The 23,198-nt window shown below is 36.8% G+C and overlaps 1 protein-coding gene and 1 long non-coding RNA gene across 25 annotated transcripts in view; one reads left to right on the top strand and one right to left on the bottom strand.

Moving 5' to 3' along the window:
- Window positions 1–1,553: 1,553 nt before the first annotated feature.
- The window catches only part of clasp2 (cytoplasmic linker associated protein 2), a 102,434-nt gene continuing 80,789 nt past the window's right edge, over window positions 1,554–23,198 (top strand). For 23 of the 24 annotated variants that reach the window (XM_087294178.2, XM_087294179.2, XM_087294182.2 and 20 more), the window contains exons 1-6: window positions 1,600–2,405; window positions 10,136–10,214; window positions 11,669–11,772; window positions 12,053–12,144; window positions 16,038–16,113; window positions 18,299–18,396. In XM_087294178.2, the coding sequence (XP_087150304.1) occupies window positions 2,208–2,405; window positions 10,136–10,214; window positions 11,669–11,772; window positions 12,053–12,144; window positions 16,038–16,113; window positions 18,299–18,396 (647 nt within the window). In that variant the 5' untranslated portion in view covers window positions 1,600–2,207. 24 annotated transcript variants of the gene reach the window in all.
- LOC148679855 (uncharacterized) lies at window positions 1,772–11,842 on the bottom strand. Its single transcript, XR_015945483.1, has 2 exons — window positions 8,888–11,842; window positions 1,772–5,851 (listed from the first exon to the last, which is right to left on the bottom strand). It is a non-coding gene; the product is annotated as an uncharacterized LOC148679855 (long non-coding RNA).

Raw genomic sequence — 23,198 nt, forward strand, 5'->3', positions numbered from 1 at the left:
TATTATGCTTTTTCCTTGTATCCAATTGCTCAACGATATTTTTTACTCATCCAAATGATTGATATATATACAAATGATTGGTATACACACACACACACACACACACACACACACACACATAGGGTGGCCAAGTTGATAAATTAATGTAAAGAAATTTAAGGCTTAAAAATTATATTAAAAAGTCTTAACTTCTACTTTGTTCTACTTTGGTATAAAATTTTATAGAATTTTTGATTATGCAATGCATGGTTGTATGTTAAAGTTTGAAATCAATGAAATCCTGCTTGATTTGACATTATGCTGCTTTGTTTACTGCAGCAACTAAGGCAACACCATTATTTCTGCAGTTCTATAGGTGCCAACCTGCTAAATGAGATAGATTTAATAGATTTTTATTCAGTATATGAATAATGTTTTACTTTTGGATTAATTTTTTACACTAATATTTATTAAATATACTGTAAGTTAAAATCTCGCCGGTGTTTCCGGATAAAAAGTGGTAATAAGGTCTTAAAATGTATAGAAAGTGTCCTAAGAAAGGTCCTAAAAGGTATTGAATTTCACTCTCCGATTTCTGTATATACTCTGACATATATGTAACTTTATTTATATATATAGGCGGTTCATTCCGCTGTGGCAATATATATATATATAATTCAGAATGGGCAACACGGTGGCGCAGTTGGTAGCACGTTCGCCTTACAACAAGAAGGTTGCTGGTTCAAGTCTCGGCTGGGTCAGTTGCCGTTTCTGTGTGGAGTTTGCATGTTCTGTAGTGTATGTGTGTGAATGAGTATGTATGGATGTTTCCCAGTGAAGGGTTGCAACTGAAAGGGCATCCACTGCGTAAAACGTGCTGAATAAGGTGGCGGTTCATTTCGTTGTGGTGACCTCAGATTAATAAAGGCACTAAGCCAAAAAGAAAGTGAATGAATGCATATATTTCATAATAATGCACTGACAAAACATATAAAAACAGATAATATCTTGGCAGAAAATGTCCAGTAAAATTTCATATTTAAAAATATTATTAATAACAACATTAATAATTGTAATAATATTAATAATAACAACAATTATTATTGTAAAATTTTATGGTAATAGTGTTAAACTAAAACAGTATTTAGTATGTTGTAATGTTCATTAGTATACTATTTTTTATGGTAACTGTATTCATTCATTTTCCTTCGGCTTAGTCCCTTAGGGGTCGCCACAGGGGAATGAACCGTCAGTAGTAACAATAATAACGATATCCTTTAAAAACTGTCAGCATATTTGACTAACCAGAATAACTATCAGAAATGTATATTCGTTAAATAGACAGGATAAAATAATACCAACAACAACAACACATTCAGCCAGTATTAATAAATATAATATACTGTAGTGAGTCAGTAACTATAAGAAATGTAAACATCAGCATCGTGTCTCTCCAGAAACTATATAATAAAAGCGCGCGTCTTGTCTTGTCCTGTTCTATCAGCCTCTGATGATGATGATGATGAATAATGAATTATGCACAGAATGCGCCTATTTTCAGTCAGGCATCATGCTGGACATCTGTGCGGCGCTGAAGGACCCCGAGGCCTCGGCCCAATCACTCTTCCTCGGGATCGTTTTGCTATTCAACAACAGACCAGTACCGCAGTTACCGGTGTTTGAGGCGAGAGAGAGTCGCGAGCAGAAGTCAGCTGTCAAACCGTGGATTATTTTCAGGATTAAATCAGAGTAAAACGGAGCCACTCATCCATCCGAGCGGCGCGAGGCGGGCTTTTCTGAAATGGAGGCCAGGAGGGAAGAGAGCCCCGGCGGCAGGCCCCAGGATACCCGACCATAAGGGTTAAAGCTAGCACTGTTAGCCAAGACCACCTGGAGACCTTTCCTCTGTTTTTATACGGATCTAATCTACGTCGCTTTACGTGTTGTGCTATCTGTAATTTCGTGTTTAATTCCTTAACGTACTTTTGTATTTGCCGGATCTACCTTTTGGCTTTGTTCAAACTTTGTCAAAGTTCTTTATTTTCGGTTTTTGCGTCGTTAACGCACCAGCAACAGACCTCGGAGAGTCTTAAAAAGCTGTTTAACTTCCTTTTTGTCTGCATTTTGATTTGTCGTGTCGTGTTGTGTTGTTTACGCGACTCTGACAGCCAACCGTTCCGTTTGTTATTGTTTCCCCGGGGTCTGAGGACTGACCACAACGCGTCCCAATGGAGGAAAATGACAACATGGACTATTTTTACCAGCAGGTTTTGCAGAAGGACGTGACCCGGCGGCTGCAGGTCGGCCCGGAGCTCATCGACTACCTGAGCGACCCGCAGCGGTCCCTGGACGTGGAGCAGGACAAACCCCGGCTGGATAAAACCATCGACGAGCTGACGGGATGGGTCAATTCCAGCAATTTCAAGGTACTAGGCTGTTTTGGTGGTGCATATTTGAATTAAGCGTCATGAAAGGTGTGCTGCAAGTCACGTATATTATCATGAGGGATGCTTGCATGCATTTGCTTTGGAGTGACAAAGTTCGGCCAAACCCATCTTTTGTCATTAAATGTGATGTGCATTCATTTCTCCAATGCATTATTGAGAAGATTCAGTGGGATCTTTTTTGAATGTTTTTATTGTTTAGTAGTTTTGTAGGAAGAGCAGTTGACGAAAAGAAACCATAACACAAATTCAGATACACATGAGTGAATAATATCCATGAGGAATAGGATAGAGGGAAAAGAAGATGAAAACATAATAATAACATAAAGAAGATGAATATTGAAACATGAAACATAATAACGATAACAGTAATGTTTGAATTAGTAAAATACAATATTTAAAATAAATTGATATAAACGAACAAACGCTTGAGATTTTCTGTTTTTTTTTAACTTTATTCAATACAATAAATAATAACATAATTTCAGACCCATTTGAGTGAATAATGTCCATGAGGAATACGATAGATGGAAAAGATGAAAACAAAATAATAATAATAAAAGAATAAATCAATGCATGAACATAAAATTAATAATACAGTAATGAAAACGGTAAATGTTGAATTTATAAAATACAAAATAGAAAGTAAATACATATAAAAAACAAATTCTTAAGATTTTCAATTTTTTCTTCAAAGAAATAAAAGCACAAATTCAGATGCATATGAGTAAATAATGTCCGTGATAAACAGGATGAAGCAAAAAGAAGATTAAAACATAACAATAACAACTAAAAGAAATTAATACATAAACATAAAAATAATAATACGGTAGTGATAATTGTAAACATTGAATTTGTAAAATACACTAAATGAAATAAATGCATACAAACAAATTCTTGATTTTCTTTTTTTTCATTAAAAGAAATAATAATATAAAATATACATGGTTTCAAATACGTATAATTGAATAGTATCCATGGGAAATATGAGAGAGGGAAGAGATGAAAACAAAAATAAATACATGAACATGAAAATATTAAGACATAATAAATAATGATAAAAATGAATATTGATAGAATTAGTAACATGCTATAAATAAATTGACAAATAAGTAATTCTTTGACTTATTAAATCAAATTAGAGATTTTTTCAAGGCTTTTTTAAATAAAAATACATAACATATTTTGTTATGCAATAAGCAAATTTCTGTTTATAAATAAAATATTTGCTTTATCAATCATTCTTATTCAGTATTTATAAACGCATTTAATAATTTTTATTTCTAATAAAATGAATAACAAATTTTGATATGCATTTAGCAAATTTCTGTTTATGTATGAAATATTTGCCATGCAAGATGTAAAAATTCAATCATTCTTATTCAGTATTCAAAAACATATTCAGTCATTATCTTTTTTGTGAATGAGGGCAAATAATATCTTACATTTTCATGTAATTATAGTTTCTTTGCACAAATAAAATGTTAAAATCATCAGACTAAAATCTTCTATAAGACGCATCATACTTCTAGAACGTGAGATGTCTTAAATCCTCCTAGAGTGTGTTGCCAAATGCACAAATATTGTCTGAGTAGGAAATGCATTAACATCAGTGTGCATGCATTACATATTCATCTGTGTCAATGGGAGAGTGGGTTTGCTGGTGGGGGGTGTTTTGAAGATGGGGGAGGGTCGTGTGGGGCATTGTTCTGTTGCATTGGGGTTGTAAAGGCACATGTCTGATTAATCCATGCTTTACATTGATTGAGAAAAGCTGGTTTGTGTTTTGAGGATGCACGTTTTAAATGGCCCGGGATGCAAGCAGAAGCTTTTATGCTGGCTCATGCTGCTGCTGATATGTCATAAAGGGTCACTTCTGCTTTCCTTCCCGTTTCTATGTCGCTGTTTGCAAGAAACGAAGCACCATTGACTCGAGTGGGGATGTTTTTAAATGTCCAGCTGGTTTTTACCTTCAGATGGTAGTTCAGGGTCTTTTGGGATTACTGTTAATGGACGGGAATGAGATCAGACTGCTTGAGGTTGGGCTTTAGGAATGACGAGGGTGATTCATAAATTGGAGACACAGCTGTAGACTTCTGCAAATAAATAGATAATGCGGTTTGATAAATGCAGGGTGTCAGATTTAGATTTTGGCACATTGAATTTAATCTGGTAGGCTTTATTTATTTCCCTGCTGATTTAAAAAAAAAGTATGATTTGTTTTGATCTATTTTAATATTTATTTTATTTTATCTCTTTTTAAACACTTATATTTAAAGGTTTTAGGGTCAGTACCATATATTTAATGAAACATTTATTCAGCTGGGATGCATTTAAATTCACAGGGACAGGGGAAAGTAAATTCGTTTTGAAATGATACACAATATTTATTCATAAAATGAATGCTGTTTATTTGCATATTCAGTTAAATAAAATAAAATAAAAAACAGAAAAAATATGTGGCAGCACGGTTGTGTTACATTTGTATTTATTTTAGCTCAAAAGAGCATATTAGAAATATTTTTGATGAAAAATTGAGTCAACGTTTGCTGATATTTATTATTTTATATTATGTAATTGATTTATCGACATGCTTAATTTCTGTAATGATGTTACTGCTGTGGTGTGTGTGCTGACAAAACAAAAATTAAGAATGGACTTCATCTGTTAATATAAGAAAAAAATATATATATATATGTGTTAACACACTACTTGACAAAAGTCTTGTCAAGGATCTCAGTTGTAAGAGCGATAATAATAACTTGACTTATGGTTTATCATTTGGAAAAATGGCAGAAGGTAGATCTGTTGAACTGCATCTTAATCATCACAAATACTGCAGAAGACCTACTGGAACATGCATGAACCAAAGATCTCTCAGAGAAATCAGTCAAGTTGGGTGAAGGAAAAATCATGGTTTGGGGTTACATTCAGTATGGGGGCGTGTGAATGATCGCAGTAGATGGCAACTTCAACAGCCTGAGATATCAAGACATTTGTGCTGCCCATTACATTACAAACCACAGGAGAGGGCAGATTCTCCAGCAGGATAGCGCTCCTTCTCATACTTCAGCCTCCACATCAACGTATCTGAAAGCAAAGAAGGTCAAGCTGCTCCAGGATTGGCCAGTCCAGTCTTCAGAGCTAAACATTATTGAGCATGTCTGGGGTTAGATGAAGGAGGAGGCATTGAAAATTAATCCAAAGAATCTTGATGAACTCTGGGAGTCCTGCAAGAACGATTTCTTTGCCGTTCCAGATGACTTTATTAATAAGTAATTTGAGTCATTGCAGAGATGTATGGATGCTGTCCTCCAAGCTCATGGGATACCAAATGATTAACTAGAACTCAAGTTAATATTAGTTGAAACCGCTTCCAAAATTAACATCACCAGGTGCTTTTCAGTTCTGCTTTTCAGGTGCGCACACTAGGGCTGCACGATATATCGTTTCAGCATCGAAATCGCGATGTGCGCATCCGCGATAGTCACATCGCAGGAGGGTGCGATGCAAAAAAAAAAAAAAAAAATTATATATATATTATGGGTGGAGCCGAACCGGAATACGGTATTCGGAAAAGCAGGAATAGCGTGTTTTTACGAATACTTATTTCAAACAATACTTGATAAATTATTTGTATTTGGGAACAAGAAAAACATTATATCAAAAAGCTGCGTTTCCTCATGAGACCGCACTGCATGCCCGCGTGAGTGAGTGAGTTAGTGAGTGAGACGTTCAGGAGTCGGTGGGCGGGGTGGGGCCGGGGTAAGGAGACTGAGCAGGCTGCTTCTCTATACAGCAACAAAGAAGGCTTGGCAGAGCGAAAAATACTTTTCTGCATTACTATTTTTGTTTATTTTATCATACTAAAATAACACTTGACAGAAGTTCACTCAAAAGTGAAAGTTCTTTCTGTTATTTACTAACACTCCCGTCATTCCTACTACTTTCAGAACATAAATTTTGATATTTTACCATATGAGAATGCAATGCAGTTATGAAAATTAAGAAATTAAAGCAATACAGAGATCTGGTCCCCGCGTCAGGTCAGGGTGCACCTGTAACCTTAAAAACGCAGACGCGGCGGAGGCGCACTAAACTCACACGGGAAAGAACTGGGCATTCAATTTATGTTTTAGTGAAATAATTATTTAAATACAGCTCTTTTGATCTCTAAAGGGGAAAATAGCAAAAGAAATTTGTCGTTAAATTAATTTTAGCAAAGACGCAACTGCCTGTCATTTTCACATTCGTTTTTCAGTTAGGGATTTGGTCTATTAGAGTAACCTAATAAAATTGTTTTTTTTGAACATTGTAGTCTACACAATAATCGATATTATAATTTATTGAATACATTAGCTATTATTAAAACTAAACTATACAATTGATAAAACAAAACCCTTTTTAATGTTTGCTTTCATTTTGACACCGCTAACAGTTGTAATAAGAAACATCACATTATGCAGAAGCATGCAGTCTCAAGTTAAAAACACCTTTTGAGTTTAAAGATGATCAGCCTGCCAAGTAAGTTTACAGTGTCATAAATGAAATGGGTAGCATGAGTAAAGGGGATTTGCCCAGCACACAACCTCATGCGCTGCAGGTAGGCTGAATGATAATCTTTAAAAATATATAGGCTATGCAATACAAAACTTTAAACATTTATTTATTTTTTAATGAAAAGAAAAGAAATCAGGAGAGTAAAATATAATTTAAACCACTGGTCTGGCGCTGATACTTTATTGTTTGTATCCAGAAGAAGGGGAAAAAAGCACGTGAAAACCTGGCTGGGGAGACGGCGATAACATATCAGTTCTTCAGCAAAGATCACATCATTGTGATGCGTTTATCATACAACGCAGTTCGTGTTTATAATCATTAATATTAACTAGGATTAATTCTCTCTCTAGACTTAGTTTTAGGGCTTGTTCTTGTCGGCGCAATATAGCCTCGGCTTATTGCACGTACGAATCCGATTGTGAAGAATGATTAAGCGCTTGCATTTTTTATTGGATCCTTTTCGCAAGTTATTCATTGTTTTGTTTTTTAAGTGGTGCGAACATTATTTACTGGCAAACATGTTCCTCGATCTCGTACATCAACAAATAATGTAGCCTACTTAAGTTAATTTACCTTTTATGTAAAAATTAAGGAATAACCGAATTTAATATTAATAAATAAAACATCCGTATAAACGTACATGTTTATTTTTGAACTTTCGTTAATAAAACAACACAAAACTGTTTATAAATATTGTAGTTAAATATTACATTACTTTAACTGCTTGAAACTGTATAATAATAACAATTTAACGTTACATTTTTAAGAACTTAACAAAAATTCTAAATGGCACTTTATTAATCAGTGTAATAATAATATAAATATTAATAATTATACGTAAAAAGAAAATATTAACCTAGTAACAATTTAAGTCAGATGTTTAAAAAAACAGCGTAGTTTCTCTCCACCTTTTGTAGTCATATTTTTAATTATTTGCCAGAAAAACTAACATGTTGACTTTCTCCGGTTTAAGTGAAGAATGGGGTTATAATGTTTCCAGCAATACACTGTCAGACGGTGTGCTTGTAGCGAAAAATGCACAGACAGGCTACTTTTTCACAACCATGCGATAGAGGGCTTCTGCTTCTGTTCCGCCGCCCGCATTTCTCGCAACGCAGGTTTCTCTACGCTGCGGAGCGGCGCGTTCTTAACTAGTTACCAAATAGCCTATGCTCAATTTCTCGTCAATGTCTTCCATTTATCACTTTCTCTTTTGTATCTGGCCATTTTTGCAAATGCCTCTGCCATGCCTGGCTGAGCTGGGCTTCTGCGTTTAGAAGACAGGAGTTGATTAAGCCTACATGGCTTTTTTCCCTCGCCGTCAATCGCCACTAGCTTGCATGGTTCGGGACCCGTGGATCTGCGTATCGATGGATTTGCTCCTCAGTGTTTGGACTCTCAGCACTCAGCAGTGAATATTAAAACACACTTTACTTAAAACCCCCATACAAAAAGCTTAATCCAAATTGATTGGTTCACCTTTCTAGTTCGGCACGAATCCAAAATGTTCCCAGATGTAAGAGTTCGTTTTCTAACAAGATTCATGGTTGAACTTGAACTTGCTGAATCGCGCCTAATGTTATATTCTAACAGATATGTAATACTTGGCAACATAACAGTAATTTGTGTTTTAAAGTGCGTGACGTCACGTACTACGGCCGGTGGCAATGGACAACCGAGGTGGCAATGACCACCGGGGTGACGCGGTTATGGTGACCGTCACAGCCCTAGTTTTAAGTATATATATATATATATATATATATATATATATATATATATATATATATATATATATATATATATATATATATATATATATATATATAAAATATCGCAATATATATCGCAGAGGAAAAAAATATCGCAATGTCAATTTTTTCCAATATCGTGCAGCCCTAGCGCACACACTCACACTCACACTGTGATGTCCTTACTCAGGATTCTCTCTGGCTATGCCTAAAATAGGTCATAACTAGAGCTTCTGGGATGTAGTGAATATTTGATTGTTTCTCAGGAATGCGAACTTCCATCCTGCAGTGCCAAGAAACACAGCGAAGCAATCCCACCGCACTCCTCTAATACACTCCATCTCACAATCTCTAACGTTCATTCACCCACTCACAAAAGCAAGCATTCTTAAAGGGGTAGTTCACCCCAAAAATGACAATTCTGACATAATTACACACCTGTCGAAAGAAGAAAAAAGAAGGTTTAAGACCGCCTAAGAGCAGGTACTTGGGTGTAATTGGTTACAAAGTAGCTAGTTACTGTAATCTAATTACTTTTCAGCTGAATAAGTGATTGTTTTTTAATTGTTTATATTGTTATGTCCATGCTTAAATACTGTACTTAAATTCAAAAATTCCATAAAAGAAAGAGAAATTCAGAGGAGCAGAGTAATTGATACTTTGCAGAATATTTTTTATATTTTAAACTTAAAAACATTGATCATTAAACAAGAAATTAGCATACGTTTAATAAAATAAATATTTGATAAATTAGTTCATGATAGTATAAGGTATAAATTCAGAGAAGCAGAGTAATAATAAATATATATTTTGTTGTTATTCAGAACTTTTCTATATATTTCAACTAAAGGATTTATTTGAGCGACAACTGCTTATGCTTAAGAAAAACTGTAATTGTAGTGCATTAAATAAGATGTCATTCATTTAAAATATTTTGTATTTTGATGCATATGTTGTTAAAAGCTGAAGTGTTAATTAGCTTAAGTGTTAAAGAGTCACAGAGAAGGACTCAAATGTAAAGAATTTTATGCAGAGTTTTAGTATTTAGTCAAGTAATTAAATTACCTATTAGATAACTAAGTTACTTTTCAGAAAATGTTTAAAAAAAATATGATTTAAATACAATTGTAATTATATAATTAGTAATTAATTACTTGTTTTGAGGTAACACACCCAACAACAGTGCTTAAGAGTGAGTAAATGGTTTGTAAATAATATTATAAATTGAACTATCCCTTTAAAGCTCCAGCGTCCATCAACACAAAGCGCTGAAACTAATACGCATCAGATACTGAGTCTGCACAGTCGTATGCTTGAAAATGCTGTGCTACAGTTAGCTCGTGTGAAAGGGAGAGTGAGCTTTGATGTTTTCAGCTGATTTGTCTCTTTCTTGTTTGGTGTCAGGTTGCATTGCTGGGGATCGATATCGTCAGCGCATTCGTGGATCGGTTGACGGATCGCTTCAGAGGTTATATCGGCACAGGTAAGCGGCGCCTGTTGCTTCCACTGAAGTCACATTATCAATAAGACTGTTTTTTTGCACTGTATAATCAGCAGAAAGCAGAACTGGGTGACTTGTCAAGTACAGCTGAAGTCTGAATTATTAGACCGTCTGAATTATAAGCCCGCTGTATTTTTATTTCACCAATTTCTGTTTAACGGAAAGATTTTTTTCAACACATTTCTATACATAATAGCTTTAATAACCATGATGGCAGTATAATATTTTACTAGACATTTTTGAAGATACTAGTGTTCATTTTAAAGTGCAATTTAAAGGCTTAATTGGGGTAAATTAGGCAAGTTAGTTTGTTTAACGATGGTTTGTTTTGTAGACAATCGTGAAAAATATTGCTTATGTGGGGCTAATAATATTGACCATTAAATGGTTTTAAAAAAAAAAATTAAAACTGCTTTTATTCTAGCAGAAATAAAACAAATAAGACTTTCTCCAGAAGAAAAAATATTATAGGAGATACTGTGAAAATTCCTTGCTCTGTTAAACATCATATGGAAAATATTTGAAAAAGAAAATTCTCAGGAGGGCAAATAATTCTGACTTCAGCTCTATATGACACAATCCTCAGGCTCAGTGTTGCCTCTCAGCTGTTTAGCTCCGCCTCCTACTGTTACCATGAGAACGGGTGTTATGATTGTAACAGATAACCCCCGCCCCCCATCATACCTCATTCATCTGAAAACATGGAACAAACGCAGTACAGAGAAAGGAATGAGATGACTTCAGACAGACTCAAACTGACTCTTTGTGTGGTGTACAAATAAGATGAAATATGATGTCTTTCATCAGCTGGCCAAACTGTAGTTCACCCCTTATTTACCTTATTTCAGCTTTTTATTTTTAATCAATTTGCAACAATTTCAAAACTCTTTATTTACATTGTCATTATGGGGTATTGTGTGAAGAATTTTGAGGAAATAAATGAATTTAATCCATTTTGGAATAAGGCTGTAAAATAAAACATGTGGAAAAAGTGAAGCGCTATCAATACTTTCCAGATGCACTGTATAATTAATAACAGCAAAACCTGTGGCCAAATTGTTTAATCTAAATGCACACAGACAATGTAAAGCTTTTTTATTTCCCCTTTTATAACATAATTACAACTATTATTCAGATTAGTTATGTATCATTGAAGTTGATACCTGACTTTTTTGTTTACTTTAACATTCAAAATCATTCGTGATCTCTGACCTACTAAAATAAACCTGGCAAACAAGGATTAATTGTTAGCTTTATTAATTGTTTGATCATCTTCTTAAAAATAATTTGTTCTGGAATAAAATACAACATTATTGTTCCTCACAATATTGTTATATGTTAAACAATTTTAATTAATTTTAAGGTCTGTATTGTTGTAGTTATCATCATTAGTGTGAATGACCCTCTAACCCCCTTTTTTCTTATGTGTTTTTCAGTTGTTCCTGCTTTAGTCGACCGTCTGGGAGATGCGAAGGATCAGGTTCGAGATCAGGCACAAGGGCTCATTTTGAAGCTGATGGATCAGACGGCAACACCCATGGTGAGCTAACCGTACAGCCGATGGGCGGCTCGCTTTGAGATCATCATCTGTTACACTCATTCACACTGACAAAGAGAAGAAAAAAAGAAATCATAAAGCTGCTGTCTTGTTTCTGATGTGATCTACTGAGTGAATAGAATCACACTGGATCCTTTTTGTCTATTACTTCTGCCAGTGATTCATTATTTCCATCAGAGCTCATTGTTGCTTTCTCTTCTGCTTTTGTAGTAATGTATGTACAATATGAATCAGTTTCACTGTTTTTTCTCTCTTTGTGCAGTATGTTTGGGAGAGGCTGTTTCCTGGCTTCAAACACAAAAACTTCCGCAGTAGAGAGGGAATCTGCTTTTGCGTGGTGTCAACACTAAACGCGTAAGTTCTTCATAAAGTCACAAACATCAAGGCTTCTCAAAGTCTCGAATCAAATGTTCATCCCTGAATTTCAACAGCGTCGAAAGTCTGGGGAAAATTTATCGACAAACTTGATTTGAATAAAAAAGCACAAACATGAGCTGTTGAAAAAATCTAAGGGATTTTTTATTTAAAGGATCCATGAAATTAAAAGATTTTTTTAGATGTTAGTTAGTTAGTTAGTTAGCTAGTTAGTTAGCTATCTAGCTAGTTTTAGTGATATTTTTAAAGCTAGTGTGCTCCAAAGCAGTGACAAAATTGGCGTTTAGAAGGTATAAGATTAATATAAACATCCAAAGCTTGCACTTCTGCCTAAATGGATCAAGTTTTTTTTTTTACATCACCTCATACTTTAGTCATCAAATGCTCTCTAGTATTTGACATGCCCCACCCCCTTCAAGACGCATATCATTTTCTTTTTATTTGATGCACTTGAGCTCAACCACTTTGATTGGCAGAGCTGTGATAAAACAAAACACTATTGGTTGTTTTTTTTAAAGGGGAGGAGCTACACTATGTCCCACCCTCCCTTCATGTTTCAATTGAGATTACATCTAACTTTGTATAAAATAATTTTAAAGCACTTCACAGGAAATTTACAATACATTAATAACATGCAAAAGTGGCAAAATGACAAGTGTCACTTAATAGTTAGCAATATTTATGAAAAACACAACCAGAGGTTGGTCAGAGTAATAAGATTGCAACATACAGAGCAATCTAATGTGAGAAATGGCACTTTCTGGATTCCAGTTAAGAAGGACGCTGGTTTGAGTCCCGGCTGGGTCAGTTGGTATCTCTGTGTGGAGTTTGTTTCTCCCTGTTTTGGTGGGGCTTTCCTCCGGGTGCTCCGGTTTCTCCCACAGGCCAAACACATGTGCTATAGGTGAACGGAATAAACGAAATTGTCTGTTTAGTGTATGATTGTGTGTGTGAATGAGTGTGTATTGATGTTTCCCAGTACTGGGTTGCTTCTGGAAAAGCATCCACTGTGTAAAACATATGCTTTTTAAGTTGGTGGTTCATTCCGCTGTGGCGACCCCTGATGAATAAAGGGACTAAGCTGAAGGAAAAGGAATGAATGGATTCCAATTTTCATAACTCCGTCTATCTCATTACAATTCATTCATTCATTCATTTTCCTTTGGCTTGGTCCCTTATTTATCAGGGGTTGCCACAGCGGTATGAACCGCTAGCTTTTCCAACATGTTTTGCGCAGTGGATGCCCTTCTAGCCACAACCCAGTACTGGGAAATTCATTACAAGTCAAATCAAGCAAAATAAGCCTCTCAATGTCTTATGATGTTTGAAAACGTAATTTTTTTTACTTCATCAATTTAACTTTTCTGGAAACTGACATCTTCCACCATTTGAATGCTCACTGCGATGAAGAGTTTAGCCTAAATATAACAAATATCAAACGCTAACCGTTTGTCATGACAGCAAAAAACATTTTTTTGTTTTTGCATAGTGACGCAGTTCCTAGAGAAGCTAAATTTTAGATGAGAAATCTTTGGGCGGGGCTTGTTTTTTCTATTGAGAGCTGATTGGATGTAGTATAGTAGAAAGATGGGGAAAAGGGTTTGTGGAGAGTTATTACAACGTTAGCCACGCCCAATACCTCAGACAGACCTAATCTGATAATCGACCTAAAAACGAACAGGAAGTGCATTTTCAGATTTCATTTAATGAATGCAAGGGCAAACAAATGTTTTTTTCTTAAAGACGTGCACAGATGAATTGTACTCCACGAAACTATCAATGTGAGCTAACAAAATCTATATGCTTAGTTTTGATTTCATGCGGTCTTTTACACGTTTTCATAGTTATTAATTCACACGTTTAATCCCTTACACACCATTAGTGCTCATGAAATATGAAATGGACGTGGGTTCAGATCAGAATTAGAGTCTGGACTTTGAGAATCCCTGCCATACATTCTTACTTTGTAATCAAACCCTCATTTGCATTGGGAAACTTGTCCAAAAGAGGGCGCCGGTCTTCCATATCACAATATTTTAATGAGCTCATATCCTCTAATATTCAGTTCAGCGTCTCATGTGTCACAACCGGTTTTGACACCCAAATTGTCGGATATTTAAGTGTAATCTACAGGCATTCACACTGTGCAAGCTTCTTGTCGGTCACACGCCGTAAACACACTCGGCCCTCTGAGGTAATCCTCTTACCTGCCTGCATCGATACCGGGAAGGTCGGATTAACAGACATTCTTACTGAAGCGCTTCATAAACACACATGCACAAACAAATCAAGTTTCTCAGTAACTTTACTCCTCTCTGTTGACAAAAGAGCTGTCATATAATCCACACTGTACATTCTTGCTCATATCCTGATCTGTGATAATAATAATAAAAGTAAAAATAAAAAGTAGCATATAGTTTGTTTTTTTTTACATGACAATTTAGGTATGTCTTTTATTTGGGTTTTGGATTACGTTAAAGGGGTAGTTTAACCTGACATTAATATTGCTATCATATATTCAAACTAATGTTTCAGAAGAGATTTTTTTGTCTTGTTTCTACTACAAATAATCAAAAAATTGTTACATCAAGTCAGACAAGCAGAAATATTGTCTTGTTTTTGGAAATAATATGCCAAGATTAGGTGGGTTTTTCCTTTAAACAAGCTAAATAATCTGCCAATGTGGTAAGGAAAATAATCCTGTTTTTCCTTTTGATCTGAGATTATTGTGCTTGCCCCATTTACAGATGACTTGCTTTAAGGAAAAACTCACTTCATTTTGACATTATTTTATAAAATAGGACAATATGTTTTGCTTGTCTAGAAAATGCCTTTTAATAAATATTTGACAAAAAAAAAATATATCTAAGTTAGAAAAACATTTACAATTGAACAAAATTTGAATTGAATTGAATTGAACATGCAAAGTCAGCGGGGTTCAAAGTTCATTTGCCAGAGCTGAAGCAATCCACAAAAGAAAAAATGTGCAATAGGCTTATGAATTTTTAACTAATTTTTTCCTATTTTTGTGTCTAACGTGTTTTTTTATTTACATAAGAATTAAACACACACACACACACACAAAATAAAGTTTTCTCACTATTTACTCTAGTGCTTCCAAAGCTTTTCGTTTCTTTCATTTATTCATTCATTTTCTTGTCGGCTTAGTCACTTTATTAATCCGGGGTCGCCACAGCGGAATGGACCGGCAACTTATCCAGCACATTTTTACGCAGCGGATGCCCTTCCAGCCACAACCCACACACACATTCACACACACACACTCATGCACTACGGACAATTTAGCCTACCCAATTCACCTGTACCGCATGTCTTTGGACTGTGGGGGAAACCGGAGCACCTGGAGGAAACCCACGCAAACGCAGGGAGAACATGTAACCTCCACACAGAAACGCCAACTGAGCTGAGGATCGAACCAGCGACCTTCTTGCTGTGGGGCGACAACACTACCTACTGCGCCACTGTGTCGCCCTTTTCGGTTTTTATGTTGAACAAAAAATAAGATATTGTGAGGAATGTTAGAAACTGGGAACAACTGGTAACACAAATGACCGATTTCCAACATTTAAAAAAAAAACTTATCTTGTGTTAAACAGAATAATAGAAACCAGTAAGAAATAATATGTAAATATTAAGTGTGTTTTTCTTTAAAAAAAAAAGGCATGTAATCTGCCAAATTAATCTTGTTTTTCCTTTTGACGTAGTTTGATGTTGCTTACTCCATTGGCACATAATTTAACTTGTCTACCAGAAGTAAAGCTGTTGCTCTGTTTTGTTTGATGCATGGAAACCTCTTGAACTTGCTGTGAGCGCTGCACTCAGTATTCCTTGTTTATTTTTCTTTCTCTTAGATACGGTGCTCAGCCCTTGAGTTTGAGTAAATTTGTTCCACATCTCTGTTCGCTAACAGGAGACCAAAACCCCCAGGTATGAATCTCTGTCTGTGTATGTAAGTAATGCCGGGAATGTGTGTGAAAAAGCAAAGTGAGTTGGACTTGCTCTTGCGTTCTGTCCTTTGTTTGTGTGTGAGGGAGGCAGGCTGTCTTCACTAATGTTAGGTTTCTAGACATGTACAGCTCTGCTCAAGCTCCCGCTGGGTGAATGGACCACTCGCAGAGATGAGCATTAGCGTTGGAGGTTGTCAAATGGAAGCAAGATTATTACATTCTATTAAAACTAAAACAAATATTTTTGTTGCTGAAATAATAATGTGACGTCATGTATTCTTGATTGTGAGGGGTTTTTACCTTTGGGAAGAGGTACTGTACTGTTGGTCATCAGTTGGCAGCAATAACCCTTTCGATAGGCCTGTGCAAAACAGTTTCAGGCTTTTATATGCAGTTCTATAGAGTAAAACAGCAGATTAGTGTGTGTGTGTGTGTGTGTGTGTGTGTGTGTGTGTGTGTGTGTGTGTGTGTGTGCGTGCGTGCGTGCGTGCGTGCGTGCGTGCGTGCGTGCGTGCGTGCGTGCGTGCGTGCGTGCGTGCGTGCGTGCGTGCGTGCGTGCGTGCGTGCGTGCGTGCGTGCGTGCGTGCGCGTGTGTGTTTTTGTGACATATTAGCACACAAATCTGTGTAATGACATGGGTATGACACAGGTATTAACAAAAGGAGGTGAAATATGAGGAAATTGGTGACGTCCTCAATTCTCAAAATGCTTATAAATACTAGAGAATGAGTTTAATCAGAGAGTAAAGCTGCACACAGTCTCCTGTGATAGTTGGGTTTAGGGGTGGGGTGAGGGCAATACAATATACGGTTTGGACAGTATAAAATGAATGGAAACTTATGTAATGTCCCCACTTTTCACAAAAACAAACGTGTGAGTGAGTGAGTGAGTGAGTGAGTGAGTGCGTGCGTGCGTGCGTGTGTGTGTGTGTGTGTGTGTGTGTGTGTGTGTGTGTCATGGCTTTGCCATAAAAATGTCATTATAATAAAAGTCCCATGGGACAAAAAACAGCCCCCAACAAAATGAAAGTGTAGTCAATTTGTCCAGAGTGTATTGTTTACTTTTTTTATGTAAAAAAAAAATTCAAAGCATTTTCTCAAAATATTTGAACTAATTTCGAAAGGGTCGCTTGCTTATGATTGCTTGTGGCTTCCCCTGCATTATTCAATTTATGATTTAACAATCAGACGACTCCTAAGCCACTATAATTACCCTGAGTTCCATATAAACTTCAGGTGAAGTTTTTTTTCCCTCTCCGCTGTCGCCACTGCCTCGCATGCTTCAGGATTGGTAGAGCTACTCATCGATGAATTTGCTTTTCAGTGTTCGAACTCTCAGTAATGATTAAATCACACTGAACTGAGCTAAACTGAACTGAACTGAACTTAAACACTAAAACCTGAACCACACTGTTCCAGTTACTATGACCCTTTATGTGAAGCTGCTTTGACACAATCTACATTGTAAAAGCGCTATACAAATAAAGCTGAATTGAAAAAAAAAGCTGAATAACAGCCATCTTCGTTTTGAAGAATCCACCCTTCCACCCCTACTCCTCCTCCTTTCCTAGATGGCCCAGAGGTTAGCACTGTTGCCTCACAGCAAGAACATCACTGGTTATAGTCCTTACCAAAGCAGTCTACATTTCTGTGCGGAGTTTACACGTGCACATGTGGGTTTTCCCCCGGGTTCCCCGGTTTCCTCCCACTGTATAAAAACATGCAACTCAAGTTAATTGACCAATCCAAATCAGCACCATAGACATGCTCTTAGTAAGTAGTTCTCTCTTAAGAGCAGTCACTATCTGTTCATTAGCTTCTACAGCAGGGGAGTTCTTGAGGTCTACATGAGCTCAAACTCCCCTCTCGCCTTGCAAATGGGAAGGAGCCCAAGGCTCGAGGATCTTATGAGCTCAGGGCTCTCTCCTGGGACAGCATGCCAAACAAGCTTCATAATTAATTATTAGCTAAGTGTGAACTCTTGAAGCGTCAAAACGAGATCTGTCAGCAAAAATGATTCCATTTGCTAAAACAGAAAAAGTTGTGGCTAAATTAAGACTTAAAATCAAACCAGAGTGGATGAAAACATCCCCACCAGCACACAAGGGTTAAAGGGTTAGTCTGTGGTTGTTTTTCTTGGCTAAGATTGTGTTATGTGCTCCGCAGGTACGGGAGGCAGCTATAACAGCTCTAGTAGAGGTGTATCGGCATGTTGGAGAGCGAGTGAGAGCAGACCTCATCAAAAGAGATCTCCCGTCGGCACGGTCAGTTCAACCAATGAGATTCCTCCAAATTGTTGTTTTATCAACTTGAAGTCATCGCACTAAACAAACTGTCCCAAAGTCAGTCACGTGTCATGCTCACACCACAGTTGTGTTGACAGTTTTCAGGACTGGTATAATTACTCCCTGACTCAGTGTTAATGACTCGGATCCAGCAGATTGCTTGTGCATGTTGTGGGCGTATTGTGGGGGATTTATTATGAAGAATTGTACAAACAGCATGCTCTTGAGTTGGACACACCCGTATTTAAAGTGATAGTTCATCTAAAAAGTCCTCATCTACTCTCACTCAAGTGGTTTTGAGTTTCTTTTTTCTGATGGATGCTACACAAAATAATCTGAAGAATTTTGGTGGAAAAAGCAGCCATTGACATCCATAGTGTTGGCAGTTTTTTCCCAACATTTAGTATTTCTGCCTTTGTGTTCAAAAGAAGAAAGAAACTGAAACAAGTTTGTGAAAAGTGAAGGGTGATTAAATGATGACAGAATGATAATTTCGGCTAAACTAACTATTTATAGGAGATTTTTCTAGTGTTTAAATGTTCACAATGGCTGTTACTAAATGACAGTGATTTCAGGTATGATCACTTAATTTTTTTAAGCCTGCAAAGTATACTCTGTTTGTTTGTCGGAGTGTGTTATAAATCAGATTTGAAATAACCATTGCATCTGGATTAATGAAAAAAAAAAATAGCACTCGCTTTCTCAGCAATAATACCTGAATCAAAAAATGCTCTTTTGTTGGATAAAAATGCAGCTGCTTATTTTAGGACGGTGTTCCTTTAAAATCTGCAGAAAAAAAGCAGCAGAAAACATTTAAGTTCCTGAAAGATTGAAAATGATGTGAACACTGATTTAAAATGAGTGTTCTTCTGCTGCTTTTAGAAAAAAGATTAATGTGAAATGATTCTTGCATATCTTAGGGTGTACTCACACTAGGCATAGTTGCCTTGAGCCATGCCCAGGCTGTCCCTTCTCCCCCTCAGTACTTTTACCTTCTGAACCAGAGCACGCTTACATCATTGATGATGCAATCGCATCTTCAGTTTCATGCTCAGGCGCGCTTTGCACTCAAACTACAAGCGTATCGCACCAAAGCCCAACCAAACCATGTTTTGGTTCTTCCAATAAGGCCAGAGCTGGCTAACTGAACTGTGCCCGGGCGCGATTCAAAGCACTCACACTTGTCAAACAAACTGGGAAATGATGGTCAAACCTTTCTTGGCATGATTTGGATAGCCTAGTGTGATCCCTTATGTAGATCTTATATTTAATATATTTTTAGAAGACAATAAGTGTATAAACAGTTTTTTTTTTTACCAAATTTCATTTTAGACAGACAGAAACACCTTCTTAGGGTGCTTTTACACTTGCATTATTTAGTTCAGCTGAATCGCACTAAGGGCGAGGCAGTGGCGCAGTAGGTAGTGCTGTCGCCTCACAGCAAGAAGGTCGCTGGTTCGAACCTCGGCTCAGTTGGTGAGTTCTGTGTGGAGTTTGCATGTTCTCCCTGCCTCTTCATTCCGCTGTGGCGACCCCTGATTAATAAGTGATTAAGCAGACAAGAAAATTAATGAATGAATGAATCGCACTAGAATTCGTTTTCCATCTTGGTGCGGTTTGTTTGGGCAGGTGTGCAGCTATTGTACTCGAGTCCGCACCAAGAGCGGACCAAAAAAGCGTACCAAGACCTGCTTGAAGAGGTGGTCTCTGTACGGTTTCAAATGAACCCTGGAGCAGTTCGTTTGTGGTAAGAATAGAATCTGAACTAAAACAGACCCAACCCCTAAAAAGTACTGCGCCTTTTGGACTAATCCAGCTGTCGTAGGCCGATGCGCTGTGCATTATGGGATATGGAGGAAAAATATTTGTTGACATCGCTTTACCAACAGAGAGAGAGAGAGAGAGAGAGAGGGAAAAACGTTGCCTTATGGATCGTTGGTAATATTTCCGAACGATGACCATGTGGCAGTTTAGCTAAATTAATTCATGCTTCCTCCTGAAGTGACATGCGATGCATTAAAACACTTTTTCAGCTGCGGCTGCGCTTCATTCTCAAAATTTATAGTTTGTCTAAAGCAGGGATACATTCAGTCAGCCTAATCGTCCCTCCATAGTGAAAAGCCAGTTTGTTTACTATTGGCATTTTCCTGCACGTGAATTCTGACCAATCGATAAGCAGTTTAGGAATTATGTTCAACAACATCTGGCCAATGAGTGATGTGGATTTTGTCAGATGACTGCATTTTGGTTCTTTTAAACTGGTTCGGACCAAAGCCAGCAGTGTGGTGTGAAAACGACCCAAAGACGGCAGAAAATACTACAATGTATCATTTATTGCCCTTTAGTCCGGATCAAATGAACCGAACCACAGATGTTTAAGCATCCTTACTTGCAGATGCAGATCCATTTATCCATAAATAAAGCAGATCATAAGTTTTAAGTCATTGCAACATCTAATAACTCACACCATCATATTCTTATTTTAATACATTTTTATTTATTTGATAAAACATTAAATAAATATAATAAATCTAATTGAATATACATTTAGTTTGCATGCACAGTTGCTTTTTATGTGCATCGACCCTGGTTTGCATATGCATATTTTTTACCTTCAATAAGCTACGTTAATAGATAAATGTGGACATTTTTGTGTTTATTAAGTTTGCATGTTTCTTCTTTTTCCAGCCAAACTCTGTGCGTATTAATTTCCTATTCAAACAGCAACTCTTGGAGAGATAGTTTAGTTTTCCCTCTGGAGATCAGTTTTTGATTTAATGAAAAGACAAAGAGCATTGAAACCCCATTCGATTATCACAGAACTCTATTTATTAGTCTGTCATTGTACGCCATGTACTGTGTTACATGCTGTAGATTGCAAGGAGTCTATTTGCAGTCTTTGTATGCAAACCCAGAAATGAACACGTGCCTTTCCTTTAACAGATCTATAGAAGTATATTTACATAAAAGAGTCTATTTGTGCGTGGAGTTCCTTGTAATCTGATCAAGTCTTGCAGACTGACATCGCTGAGTGAGGTTGATCTGAGATAAATTAAGTTTTTGAGGACTGTCTAATACTCCTGCATTCCTGTCTGTCTGATGTAAGATCCTGCGGGCGCTTTTGGACACACTCCATTGGCTGCTGCTTGAACGTTTCACCATCGCTTCTCTAATGCCAGTGGAGGATGCTGACTAAATGTTTTTCTCTACATAATGGATCAGTTTCTGAAGGAAGCTGTGATGTTGTTTTACTCTTATGGTTTTCTTCTATAAATTCTTTTTGGAGTCAGATTTAAAGATGAGGGTGACGTTTTGTGTAGTCCAGATGTTTTAATGCAAGCTGAGCTACATGGGGTCTGGAGTAATCCATGCGTTGTGTATGTATAGTCTGTTGTTCATCACTGCGTGTGTCAGATTGTCTGAGATGACACAGTTATGACTCTGACACATCGCTGTCTCAGGCGTCACTGCTGGTCAAGAGCTCAAAAGTGCATCTGTGTGCCTGGGTGAAGGATGAAGCCTATCATTTAATTTGCCTTTTGTGCATCCTAATGATGTATCTGTCTGTCCATCCGTCCTTCTATCTATCTAGCCAATTTATACATTCATTTGTCAATTTGAAAATCCATCCATCAATCTATCTATCCGTTCATCCATCAAACTCTTCATCCAACTGACCACTTATCTATCTATCTATTTATCTATCTATCTATTCACCTATCCATCCGTCCATCCATCCATCCATCTTTCTGTCTATCCTTCTATCTATTTAGCCAATATATACATTCATCTTTCAATCTGAATATCCATCCATCGATCTATCCGTCCATTGATCCAACTGTTCATCTATCCATCTATCCATCTATCCATCTATCTATCTATCTATCTATCTATCTATCTATCTATCTATCTATCTATCTATCTATCTATCTATCTATCTATCTATCTATCTATCTATCTATCTATCTATCTATCTATCTATCTATCTATCTATCTATCTATCTATCTATCTATCTATCTATCTATCTATCCATCCATCCATCCATCCATCCATCCTTCTGTCTATCCTTCTATTTAGCTAATATATACATTCATCTTTCAATCTGAATATCCATCCATCGATCTATCCGTCCATTGATCCAACTGTTCATCTATCCATCTATCAATCTATCAATCTATCCATCTATCCATCTATCCATCTATCCATCTATCCATCTATCCATCTATCCATCTATCTATCTATCTATCTATCTATCTATCTATCTATCTATCTATCTATCTATCTATCTATCTATCTATCTATCTATTCACGTATCCATCCATCCATCCATCCATCTTTCTGTCTATCCTTCTATCTATTTAGCCAATATATACATTCATCTTTCAATCTGAATATCCATCCATTGATCTATCCGTCCATTGATCCATCCATCCATCCATCCATCCATCCATCCATCCATCCATCCATCCATCCATCCATCCATCCATCCATCCATCCATCCATCCATCCATCCATCCATCCATCCATCCATCCATCCATCCATCCATCCATCTGTTGAACTGCATCCCAATCATTACAAATACCAAAGATTCTCACAGAAATCAGTCAAGTTTGGTGAAGGATTTCACTAAAGGAAATCCCAGGATTGGCCAGCCCAGTCACCAGATATGAACATTATTGAGCATGTCTGGGTAAGATGGAGGCGGCATTGAAGATGGATCCAAAGAATCTTGATGAACTCTGGGATGAACTCTTTGCCATTCCAGATGACTTTATTCAT

Source organism: Danio rerio, chromosome 19 (assembly GCF_052040795.2).
Source record: "Danio rerio strain M-AB ecotype USA chromosome 19, GRCz13ab, whole genome shotgun sequence".
Lineage (NCBI taxonomy): Eukaryota > Metazoa > Chordata > Actinopteri > Cypriniformes > Danionidae > Danio > Danio rerio.